The sequence below is a fragment of the Macaca fascicularis genome, chromosome 8 (genome assembly GCF_037993035.2).
Source record: "Macaca fascicularis isolate 582-1 chromosome 8, T2T-MFA8v1.1".
Taxonomy (NCBI): Eukaryota; Metazoa; Chordata; class Mammalia; order Primates; family Cercopithecidae; genus Macaca; species Macaca fascicularis.
The window spans coordinates 153,216,956-153,227,878 of record NC_088382.1 but is presented as its reverse complement, the minus strand read 5'-3'; the positions used below and the strand labels follow the sequence as shown (position 1 = coordinate 153,227,878).

Genomic DNA, 10,923 nt, shown 5'->3' with positions numbered 1-10,923 from the left:
AGAACAGGACCCTGTCTCTTAAAAAAATTTTTTTTTAAAAGTCCGCCGGGTTGGCCGGGCGCGGTGGCTCACGCCTGTAATCCCAGCACTTTGGGAGGCCGAGACGGGCGGATCACGAGGTCAGGAGATCGAGACCATCCTGGCTAACACGGTGAAACCCCGTCTCTACTAAAAAATACAAAAAACTAGCCGGGCGAGGTGGCGGGCGCCTGTAGTCCCAGCTACTCGGGAGGCTGAGGCAGGAGAATGGCGTGAACCCGGGAGGCGGAGCTTGCAGTGAGCTGAGATCCGGCCACCGCACTCCAGCCTGGGTGACAGAGCGAGACTCCGTCTCAAAAAAAAAAAAAAAAAAAGTCCGCTGGGCGAGGTGGCTCACACCTGTATTCCCAACACTTTGGGAGGCTGAGGTGGATGGATCACAAGGTCAAGAGATCGGGACCATCCTGGCCAACATGGAGAAACCCCGTATCTAGTAAAAATGCAAAAATTAGCCGGGTGTGGTGGTGCGCGCCTGTAGTCTCAGCTACTTGGGAGGCTGAGGCAGGAGAACTGCGGGAGGCAGAGGTTGCAGTGAGCCGAGATCACGCTACTGCACTCCAGCCTGGCGACAGAGAGAGACTCTGTCTCAAAATATACATAAATAAATAAAAATAAAAATAAAATTTAAAAAAAAGATCACTGTTGGGCCTGGATACCAGGTTTTCTGGTGGATTTAATGTCCCAGTTGTAGCTGAGTCCACTGTTCCTTCTCTTTTGCAAGCTCTGCAAGTTGTGTGGCCATTGTGTGCCCTGCTAGAAGCAGGGAAGGCTAGCCACCGTGTGCAGGTAGACTGGTCCCCACCAAGGAAGGCTGTCCACTCTCCCAGGAACAATAACTCCCTGGCCACACCAAGTGTTGCGTGTCCCTCCCTGGACCTGGAGGCTGAGCTCCTGAGCTCCTGCAAGTAAGCAACTTGATGTGACTCTGGACCTGCTTAATTCCCACAGGCCAGGGGACCTCCTCTCTCCAGGCTCTTAGCTCAGGCGAGCAGATGAGGGTGAAACGGACTAAAGGTCAGTTTCTTTAGTATTGCTTCCCCGGGAACCTCCTGTGTGGCCCCAGGAAGGCAGGGCCTGTCATCAGTCACACCTGCACCCCTAAAGCACCTGTGGGCTGAGGATGGCCACGCCCTTCTGCGGCACACGCCTCAAGCTCCCTGAAGCAGAGGTTCCTGCCATGCCTCAGCCATGGACACGCCTGGTGGAACTGTCTCACCTAAATCGCCCTGCCCTTCCTCACAGGCAGAGAAACACACAGACGGGGGTGGGCAGGGCCATGGGCCCATGACTCTAGAGCGGCCAAGCTCAGCATGGGGCTCCCCTTAGCTCTAGGGTACAAAAGAAGCCGGACAATGCAGACATCACCTGCACGTGGCCCTGATGTCCCTCCTGATCCTGCATAGGTACTGTCCCCACCCCTACCCACCCTACCCAGATCCAGGACCCCTCAAAAACTCTGCTACCAGCCTTTCCTTCATACACCACCTTTACTGTGTTTCCCCAGCTCCTGGGCCCCATGGTAGACTGGCCACGTGGCTGCTGGGCTTCTGGCCTTCCTAGGGCTGGCAGCTGGTGGGCAAACACTCTGCCCTGTTGGAGAGCTGCCAGGCCATGCTGGGCACAGGCTAGTGGGGCTCCTGGCTCAGTCCTGATAGCAGTGCCAGGGAGGCGTAGAGTGCACACATGCGGCCCTGGGCCTGCGGCTCCCAGCACACATGGGGCGTGTCCTCCCCCAGCTCCAGGCCACACTCCTCCAGCAAGACCCAGGCCGGTGCCCCTTCACCCCAGCTGCTCCCCAGGAGCCCGGGGGGCAGGGACACGGTGCTGCGCTCCTGCCACGGAGCACTCTGCTCCAAGAGGCTGCCCACCTGCCAAGACAGGGCAGGAGTTTGTCAGATGGGGAAACCTGGGCACCTTGGGCCTGCCCATACTATCCCTTCTCAGGTGCAACAGTGCCCCTTCCACTGGCTCAGCCCATCCTCCTGCAGCCCGAACCCTCTCACCAGCTCGAGCGGCCCCAACAGGGTCTGCGACTCCAGCGCCTCCGCCAGCAGCTTGTGCTGCGTTTCACTCAGCACTGGGAGAGAGTCAGGTAAGAGGCGGTTCCTGAAGGCCCATCTGGGAACGCCCACCTCTCTCCCTCCCACTCCCCACCTGCCCCCAGGGGCCGCTCACTGGTCAGCGCCCCCAGCAGGTAGACAACGGGGACGGCAAGTTCCGGCACCAGCATTCTGGATTCCAACACCAGGCACTCCAGGACAGCACCTGCTGGACCGTCCAGGGACTCCACTGGCCCAAGGCTCAGGCCCTGCTCCAGCTGTGGGCATGGGAGGGGCAGGTGAGCCTGGCTGGCTGGGCGGGCCCTGTGTGCCCCGGGCACCCTCCCCTGCTCACCGCCTCCTCCAAGGCTCGCAGGGCCAGCTGGTCCCGCAGCACCCCCTCCAGGCCCTCCAGCAGCAGCTGGCACAGCTCTCTGTCCAAGAGCTCCAGTTCCTTGGAGATGGCCTCCACCTCTTCCCTTAGGCCCTGGAAGTCTTCAGTGAACGTACCCTCCGCAGGGACCCCATCTGTAGGAACAGAGGAGCTGGCACTGCCTAGGTGCTTACAGGGCCCTGGAAAGCCTTGGTCAGGATAGGCAGACCCCAGGGGGCAGAAGGAGAGCCCACCAAAGGTCCCCAGGGCGGTCAGGAGGGCACTGACCTGCCGAGAAGTTGTGGAGGCACCCCATCATGGAGAGGACTGAGGGCAGCTGTGGCCAGGCGCCTACACTCCTGGAAGGCTTGTGGCCTGGGCAGGGGTATGGGAGGGCAGGGCTGGTCAGTGCAGGAGATGGGTGTCTGAGCCAGAGAGGGCTGAGGCCTTCCCTGGGCCGTCACAGCCCCAGTCACCACCTCTAACAGTGGCAGCCCAGGGCAGGGAGGGGGCCAGGGAGGCCCAGGGTCAGCTGTCCTGTGTCACCCCTTGTGTGTGTATGGGGGGTGCCCACCGCCTCAGGGGGCTGCCCGGCCTCCCTATGCCCTGAGAACATGAGAAGAAAGCCTCAATTGCCAAGGAAGCGTGCTTTTCCCACTGGACACCCCACGCTGGGGTCTCTCGGTTCTCACCTGTCGGGGGCGGCTGGAAGGTCCTCTGCTTCTTATCCGGGAAGAGAAGGATGTCTGCCAGCCAGGTGGGAACAGACAGGGACAGGCATGTCACATAGATCCCAGCCTCCCCTCCCCTCCCCTACTGGGAGCTCCCTTGTCCAGCTCAGGCCCTGCCCAATCACCCACACACCAGAGCACAGGACCTCAGCCACCTGCCAGACACAGGACGTTGTTCAGCCAGGGGCCCACAGCAGCCCATGCTGGCAGGTAGCTCTCCCCAGGCCTCCCTGCTTCTCTTCCAGAGCCTGGGCCCGAGACACCCCCAACTCCAGCTCACCCAAGTCAGAGTTAATAACCAGCTGGGCCACTCGGAATGCGAGGATGCTGCCCGAGGGGATGGTGACTGTCTTCTTCTGGCTCAGGTGGCCCTGGCCCTCACCCTGAGGCATGAAGATGGGCTCAGGGCTGGGCCCTGGGCACCAGACTGTGGGGTGTGGGTGCGGGCTGGGTGCAGGTGCGGGCTGGGTGCGGGTGCGGGCTGGGTGCGGGTGCGGGCTGGGTGCGGGTGCGGGCTGGGTGCGGGTGTGGGCTGGGTGCTGGGGGCAGGCCTGCCACCAGGTGACTTCAGCTCCGCAGCCAAGCACAGGGCTGGGAGCTGCTCTGAGGGGCCTTGGCAGAGCCCAGCCCCGCAGCCTCCATCACCCGCCGCTGCATGCCCATGTGGGGCCAAGTGTGGCCCGGGGCTGGCTACATACCTGCAAGCACATGGCTCCCGGCAGGGAAAACTTGCCCGAACCCTCCCGCTTGTGGGTCTGTGTGACTTCCACCTCCGTCTGCGTCTGTAGCACCTCCGTCACCACATACACGTTATCCCCGCGGCTCCGCAGCTCCTGCAGGATTTTGTGCTCTGGCTGCTGCAGGTGCCTGTGGTCCGAGAAGCCACAAGCTCACTGGGCCGCAGTCCCCGAAGATGCCTTCCCTCCCCTCGCAGCCCCATGCCACTGGGGGAGGCGGTGCAGAGGGGCCTCCAGACGTCCGTGGATGCCAGGGCACCGGCAGCCTCTCTGTGGGCTCCCCACGGGGACGGGATCCCATGGGGAAAGGTGGACTCGGGGACTCCAAGTCCAGACTCGGGGAGCAGCCCCCTCATCTGGGCCCCTATGTTCACACCACCACTTGTCCTCACAGCAGCCTGGGGCTCAGTCTGGTCCTTAGGATCCAGTCCTGGCAGCTGAGGCCCCAGATGACCCCTGAAGTGTCCTTCCACAACCCGGTTCCAGCCATGGCACTCCTTTGCCTTTGGGACTTTTCAGATGCCCCAAGGTTGTGACCTTCCCAAGAGCAAGGCTGGGACCGGGCACAGTGGCTCACCCTGTAATCCCAGCCCTTTGGGAGGCCGAGGCAGGAGGATTGCTTGAGACCAGGAGTTCAAGACCACCCTGGCCAAGACAGCAAAACCTCACCTCAAAAAATAATTTAAAAAAAAAAAAAAATATATATATATATATATATATATTTTTTTTTTTTTTTTGAGATGGAGTCTCGCTCTGTCACCCAGGCTGGAGTGCAGTGGTGTGATCTCAGCTCACTGCAAGCTCCGCCTCCCGGGTTCACGCCATTCTCCTGCCTCGGCCTCCTGAGTAGCTGGGATTACAGGCATCTGCCACCACACCCGGCTAATTTTTGTGTATTTAGTAGAGACAGGGTTTCACCATGTTCACCAGGCTGGTCTTGAACTTCTGACCTCAGGTGATCCACCTGCCTCAGCCTCCCAAAGTGCTGGGATTACAGGCGTGAGCCACCACACCCGGCTAAAAATAAATAAATAAAAGCAGGGTTGCTTGGGGTCGGTGGGGCCCTGCCCTCTTTGGGCCCACCTTTCATGGAGTAGGGTCTGCCAGGTGTTCGGGTCCACACTCAGCGAGTACACATGCATTGAGGTGCTGGAGCTGTCAGACACCGAGGCCCCGCCCGTGATCTTCGCCTGTCCTGGGGCTGACAGCTCCACGCCGCCCCGTAGCTGCCCATCCACGGTGTCGTAGAAGTGGAAGGTGCTGCCACGCTGCAAATCTAAAGCAAGGCCAAACCTGAGCCTCTGCCCACCCACCCCGCTTCTCCCCCGCCCCCACCAGCCCTGTCCCATAACCAGGGCAGAGGGACCTTTGGAAAAGCCCTGCCCTCTGGAAGGGAGGCCCAGAGCTAGAGCCTGCAGAGCACGGTGGGTGGCTGGCTGGACCTGGCCCACTGCCCTCTCCCACCCAGCCTCCCTGGGGCTCTGCCTCAGCACCACATCAGGCACCTGGTTCTGGGGCATCCGGCTCCAGGATGTCCTTGATTGACAGGTTGAGAGGCTTATAACACAGTTTCCAGAACCATGAGCTTGAGGGCTTCCTGAACACCAGGAAGTAGGGCTGGAAGCCAGGGGAGTCCTTTGGGCTGGTCATGGGGATGAGCTCCCCACTGTGGTCCAGCTCCTGGACCACTCTCCGGACCACCCACTCAAAGGCTGACCCCATGCTCCTGAGGAGGGGAAATGGGTGAGGCATTGTGCCCTCCGCGGGAGGGCAGGAGGGAGTGGGAGAAGGGTCAGTACCTGGATGCCTCCCATGGTGGGGGACTCCCTCCCTTGAGAGCAGGCCTGCCCAGCTCATCCTGGGATGCTCCCGCTGGCAGAAAACTCCTGTCCCTGGCCGCTCCCCAACACAGAAATAGTGTCCTCCCTGCTGTCTACGGGGCCATGAGCACCTCCAGCCCGGGACAGTGGGGCCTGATGCCCAGACCTGCTCTAACACAGAGGGCTCTGTCCGCTAGAATGGCTGCCTCTGGCTGCGGGGAAACAAGCTGTCACCTCCTGAAAAGGCACAGGGACTCACTCTAAGACCCAGCCAGAGTGTCGCCCCATCCCAGCTGCGTCCTCCAGGGCCTTCTCTGTGTCTAGGCCACCTGTCCAAGGCTGACGCTTCAGGCGTCAGAGGCCATAGCGGGCCTCTGCTGGAATACAGGTCACCTGGGCCCCAGTGGAGGGGCCGCGGCTGCCCCAGGAAGCCTCTGAGTGCCGGCCCTGCTGAAAGTGGAGGCTGGGCCCAGAAGGCAGCTGGGGGCGGGACGAACACCAGCCCGGACACCTGGACGGCGGACCTGGGAGTCAAGCCCAAGCACAGGTCCAAAGGCGGGGCCCCTGGGCTGGCCAAAGGCAGCTTTCCCCGCAGCCCGGACCTTCCCTCCCGGCAGCCCGGACCTTCCCTCCCCGCAGCCCGGACCTTCCCTCCCCCGCAGCCCGGACCTTCCCTCCCCGCAGCCCGGACCTTTCCTCCCCGCAGCCCGGACCTTTCCTCCCCGCAGCCCGGACCTTCCCTCCCCAAAGCCTGGACCTTCCGCCCCAGTGTGCGGCGCGGAGCCTTCCGGGTGAACGCTGGGACCGTGGGCGCAGGGGCGCAGCAAGGTCAGCATCCCCGACCCGGGAGCCAGCGACCGGCCCCACCCAGGAGCTCCAGCCAGGCCGGGGGAGGGAGCGGGGCAGCAGCTCACCGTGACCGTCGGTGGCCCGAGGGGCGCGTCTGGTCTCCCTGGGAGCTGTCCGGCTAGCGGAATTCCGCGGAGGTGCCCAAACCTAAAAGTGAAACTGCGACCCGACGCAGGGCCCGCCCAGGATGCCCTCCCGGAACTGTCCCGGAGAGCCCTCCCCCGGCCCCCTTCCTGCCCCCTCTTCCCGCAAGTCGGCCTGGAGCACCAGCCTCGTGCGTCCCGAGGAACCTCGGCCTGGCGCCCCATCCTGCTAGGCTCAAACTTCGTAGCGCTTTGTGGTTTTTCTTAAAATTCTGGACCTGTGCCTGGGCGGATCACCTGAGGTCGGGAGTTCAAGATCAACCTGACCAACATGGTGAAACCCCGTCTCCACTAAAAATACAAAATTAACCGGGCGTGGTGGCGCATGCCTGTAATCCCAGCTACTCCGGAGGCTGAGGCAGGAGAATCGCTTGAACCTGGGAGGCGGAGGTTGAGGCAGGAGAATCGCTTGAACCTGGGAGGCGGAGGTTGCAGTGAGCCGAGATCATGCCATTGTACTCCAGCCTGGGTGGCAGAGTGAGACTCCCTCTCAAAAACAAACAAACAAACAACTTTGGGCCTGTGCCAAAGGGTCTGGGCAGATCTTCCAAAGATATACAAAATGTAGAACTTGGCCGGGAGCGGTGGCTCAAGCCTGTAATCCCAGCACTTTGGGAGGCCGAGACGGGCGGATCGCGAGGTCAGGAGATCGAGACCATCCTGGCTAACACGGTGAAACCCCGTCTCTACTAAAAAATACGAAAAACTAGCCGGGCGAGGTGGCGGGTGCCTGTAGTCCCAGCTACTCGGGAGGCTGAGACAGGAGAATGGCGTGAACCCGAGAGGCGGAGCTTGCAGTGACCTGAGATCCGGCCACTGCACTCCCGCCTGGGCTACAGAGCAAGACTCCGTCTCAAAAAAAAAAAAAAAAAAAAAGCACAAAATGTAGAACTTGCCCTCAAGCGAATGCAAAGATGCTCAACATACTTAGTCATCAAGGAAATGCAAATGGAATCCACAGAGAGATACTGCACACCCACAAGGATGGTCGTATTACTAAAGGTGAATAACCAGCACGGGATGACATGGAGTCACTGGAACGCTGTGCAGTGCTGGTGGGAATGTCAACCCATGTGGCCCTCTGGAATAAGCCTGGCAGCTCCTCCAAGAGTCACCCTGTGACCCAGCAATTCCACTCCTAGCTCCACCCACAGGAACCGAAGCAAAGACTCAAACAGATGCCTATGCACCAAACTTCGCGGCAGCATCCTTGTCCATACGGCAGCGTCCTTTGCCATAGCAGCAAGGTGGAAACCCCATCCATTCACTGAGGCATACATAGACTAAACATGGCCAGTCCAGGCGCTGGAATCCAGGCCATGGAACGGCGCCCACGGTCAAAAGGAACAAGACCCTGAGGCACTGGACGACACAGACGGACCTCGGAGACATCATGCTAAGTGAAAATCCAGGCACAAGGAGCAGATGATGTGATCCCGCTCACATGACGTGTCCAGAATGGGCACGTCCAGAGGGCAGAAGGGAGATGGCGCTGCCGGTGTCCGGGGAAGGGGGTGGGAGCGACGGTTGCTGGTTTGGGGTTTCTTTCTGGGGTGAGGAAGTGTTTTGATATTGGCCGTGGTGATGTTTGCATACCTCTGAATATGCTAAAACCCACAGAATTGCACACTTTAAATGGATGAATTGTATGATATGGGAATTATATAATTATGTCTCATTAAAGCCGTTATTTTAAAAATCTAGTGCCCAGTAGCAACACCCAGTCTCAGCACAGGCTCCCTCAGTGCCCTGCTGACCTAAGTTATGGTGGGCCCGGGGCCAGGGGCCTTGGGCCCGCCCCTGTACATGGTAGTCCTCACACCCGGCCCTCCCAGCTGCTCTGAGGTTGTGGATGGGGCCATTTGGGCTTGGGCCCGACTGCCAGGCCTGAACACAGTGGGGACGAGGTGGTGCCCTGTGGGTCCCTCCTTGTGCTGTCTCCTGGCTCTTTTGCGTATTTTTTATTGTTTGTTTTGTTTTGTATGAGGCAAGATCTCTCTGTTACCCAGGCTGGAGAGCAGTGGTGCAATCCCCGCTCATTACAACTTCGACCTCCTGGGCTCCAGTGATCCTCTCTTGTCAGTCTCCTGAGTAGCTAGGACTACAGGTGCTCAGCACCACACCTGGCTAAGTTTTTGTTTTTGTTTTGAGACTGAGTCTCGCTCTGTCACCAGGCTGGAGTGCAGTGGCGTGATCTCAGCTCACTGCAACCTCTGCCTCCCAGGTTCAAGCGATTCTCCTGCCTCAGCCTCCCGAGTAGCTGGGACTACAGGCGTGCACCACTGTGCCCGGCTAATTTTGTGTGTGTGTGTGTGTGTGAGCCGGAGTTTTGCTCTTTTTTGCCCAGACTGGAGTGCAATGGCATGACCTCAGCTCACTGCAATCTCTGCCTCCCAGGTTCAAGCAATTCTTCTGTCTCACACTCCGGAGTATCTGGGATTACAGATGCCTGCTACCACACCCGGCTAATCTTTTTGTATTTTTAGTAGAGATGGGGTTTCACCATGTTGGCCAGGCTGGTCTCGATCTCTTGACCTTGTGATCTGCCCGCCTTGGCCTTCCAAAGTGCTGGGATTAGAGGCGTGAGCCACCACACCTGGCCCTGAGTTTTTAGAATTATTTAATTTTTAGTAGAAAGGTCTCATTATGTTGCCCAGGCTGGTCTTGAACTTCTAAGCTCAAGCGATCCTCCCGCCTCAGCCTCCCAAAGTGCTGGGATTCCAGGGCTGAGCCACTACACCGGGCTTGGGTACTGTTTTGCAGACGAGCTGGGTCTAAGGTTTCATCTCAGGACACACTGCTGGGCAGAGCTGGCTTTCCTCCGTGACCCCGGCAGCCAAGGAGCCCACACACTGCTGCCCCTGGAAGCCAGCGCCCTGGGGTGTGGCAGCCCGTCCCTGCTGGGTGACAGGGCCAGCACGTGGTGAGCTGTTGTGCTGCAGTCTCCATGGTGAAGATGGAACGAGCTGGGCACACAGCATCCCTGCAAGGCCGCAGGTGTTGGGGGCTGCTTCCCCCTGCCCTGTCCTAGCAGCCACTCCTGAGGGGTCAAGGTCCTGGCTGGGGCAGGGTTGGGCAAGGAGGCTGCAGGCTCTTTTGCTCACCCAGATCCTGCAGCCCAACCTTGAGCCCAGCTGGAGGTGTTCAGGGCAGGGGTGTTGTGGCAGCCTGGGGCTCTGCACCCTCCACTCTTCACCACCACATTCTGCCTCTTGGCCTTTCCCTCCAAGACCTCTGGGGCCACAGCAGACCCCCACCCTGCCTGGCTGGCCTGGCCTGAGCCTCACCTCGAAGGCTCTGTCACGCTCCCTCATTCATCCAACAAATGTGTATTAGCACCTGCTGCTAGGTGATCTTCCAGCAAACAAGGCAAGGTCTCTGCCCTGGTAGGTCTGAGGCTGGTACGCTGAAGGGGATTTCTGATGGTGTGTGCATTGGGATGCTGCAGCCACAAATAACTGGAAATTCAGATGCCAACAGAAGGAAACGTTATCTTGTGTCATCAGAAACCCAGAACTGCTGTGTACCCCAGGCTGGACACAGGCAGGCCTGAGAGCTTTGGCTGGTGGTGGGCACCTAAAGCGGGGGGTACCCAACTCTGCCCGGCGGGCTTCTAGCTCTGGTCCAGCTGGAGCCCATTAGCTGGGTGTGGGCCCAGAATCCTTGCTCATAGTGGCAGGAGACTCCAGGAGCCTGAGTAGCGACTAATGAACGCGTTTGTGCGCGTTTGCATGCACGTGCGTGTTGTGTGGGCGTTGGGCGCGTGTATGCAGTGTGTGTTTGTGTGCGTGTGTATGCACGTGTGTGTTGTGTGCGTTTGCGCATGTGTATGCACGTGTGTGTTGTATGCATGTTTGTGCTTGTGTGCACGCATGTGCATGTTATGCATATGTGTATGCACGTGTGTGTTGTGCGCATGTTGTGTGTGTGTGCATGCATGTGCATGTTGTGTGCGTGTTTGTGCGCATGTGCACGCACGTGCGTGTTGTGTCCATGGGTTTGTGCTCACATAGTGCATGTACACGTGCATTTGCTCATGTGCTACGGCTCGTGTGTGCTCCAGCTCCTTGATGCAGGCATGCATCTGCATTTAGAAGCATGTAAGTGGGACTTTGTGTTCCTGTGTGTGACATGTTGCTGTGTGTGTTCATGTGCAGGTCAGAGTGCGCAGCAGGTTTCACGCCCGTGGCTG

At 59.5% G+C, this 10,923-nt stretch overlaps 1 protein-coding gene across 12 annotated transcripts; it reads right to left on the bottom strand.

The window, feature by feature from the left end:
• Positions 1 to 1,507: 1,507 nt before the first annotated feature.
• Positions 1,508 to 6,908, bottom strand: GSDMD (gasdermin D). 12 transcript variants are annotated; one of them, XM_065519779.1, is made up of 13 exons: positions 6,475 to 6,539; positions 6,386 to 6,408; positions 5,999 to 6,341; positions 5,425 to 5,455; positions 5,003 to 5,195; positions 3,881 to 4,049; positions 3,463 to 3,565; positions 3,144 to 3,197; positions 2,740 to 2,826; positions 2,434 to 2,606; positions 2,215 to 2,356; positions 2,043 to 2,116; positions 1,508 to 1,907 (listed from the first exon to the last, which is right to left on the bottom strand). In XM_065519779.1, the coding sequence occupies exons 5-13, from the start codon at positions 5,059 to 5,061 to the stop codon at positions 1,665 to 1,667; spliced, it is 1,104 nt and encodes a 367-aa protein (XP_065375851.1). In that variant the 5' UTR covers positions 5,062 to 5,195; positions 5,425 to 5,455; positions 5,999 to 6,341; positions 6,386 to 6,408; positions 6,475 to 6,539; the 3' UTR covers positions 1,508 to 1,664. The 12 variants fall into 12 exon arrangements, with proteins under 12 accessions (XP_065375851.1, XP_065375842.1, XP_073855774.1 ...); XM_065519770.1 differs by lacking the exons at positions 6,386 to 6,408; positions 6,475 to 6,539 and adding an exon at positions 6,654 to 6,908 and having other exon boundaries at positions 5,999 to 6,250; XM_073999673.1 differs by lacking the exons at positions 6,386 to 6,408; positions 6,475 to 6,539 and adding an exon at positions 6,654 to 6,751 and having other exon boundaries at positions 5,425 to 5,645; positions 5,999 to 6,263.
• Positions 6,909 to 10,923: the final 4,015 nt, after the last annotated feature.

Coding starts and splice junctions, on each gene's coding strand:
- GSDMD (XM_065519770.1), bottom strand. CDS start 6,896: ATGGGGCGCCAGGCCGAGGTTCCTCGGGACGCACGAGGCTGGTGCTCC. Junction 6,251..6,653: donor TCGGGCCACCGACGGTCACG/GTGAGCTGCTGC, acceptor TCCGCCGTCCAG/GTGTCCGGGCTGGTGTTCGT. Junction 1,908..2,042: donor TGTTGGGGCCGCTCGAGCTG/GTGAGAGGGTTC, acceptor CTGTCTTGGCAG/GTGGGCAGCCTCTTGGAGCA.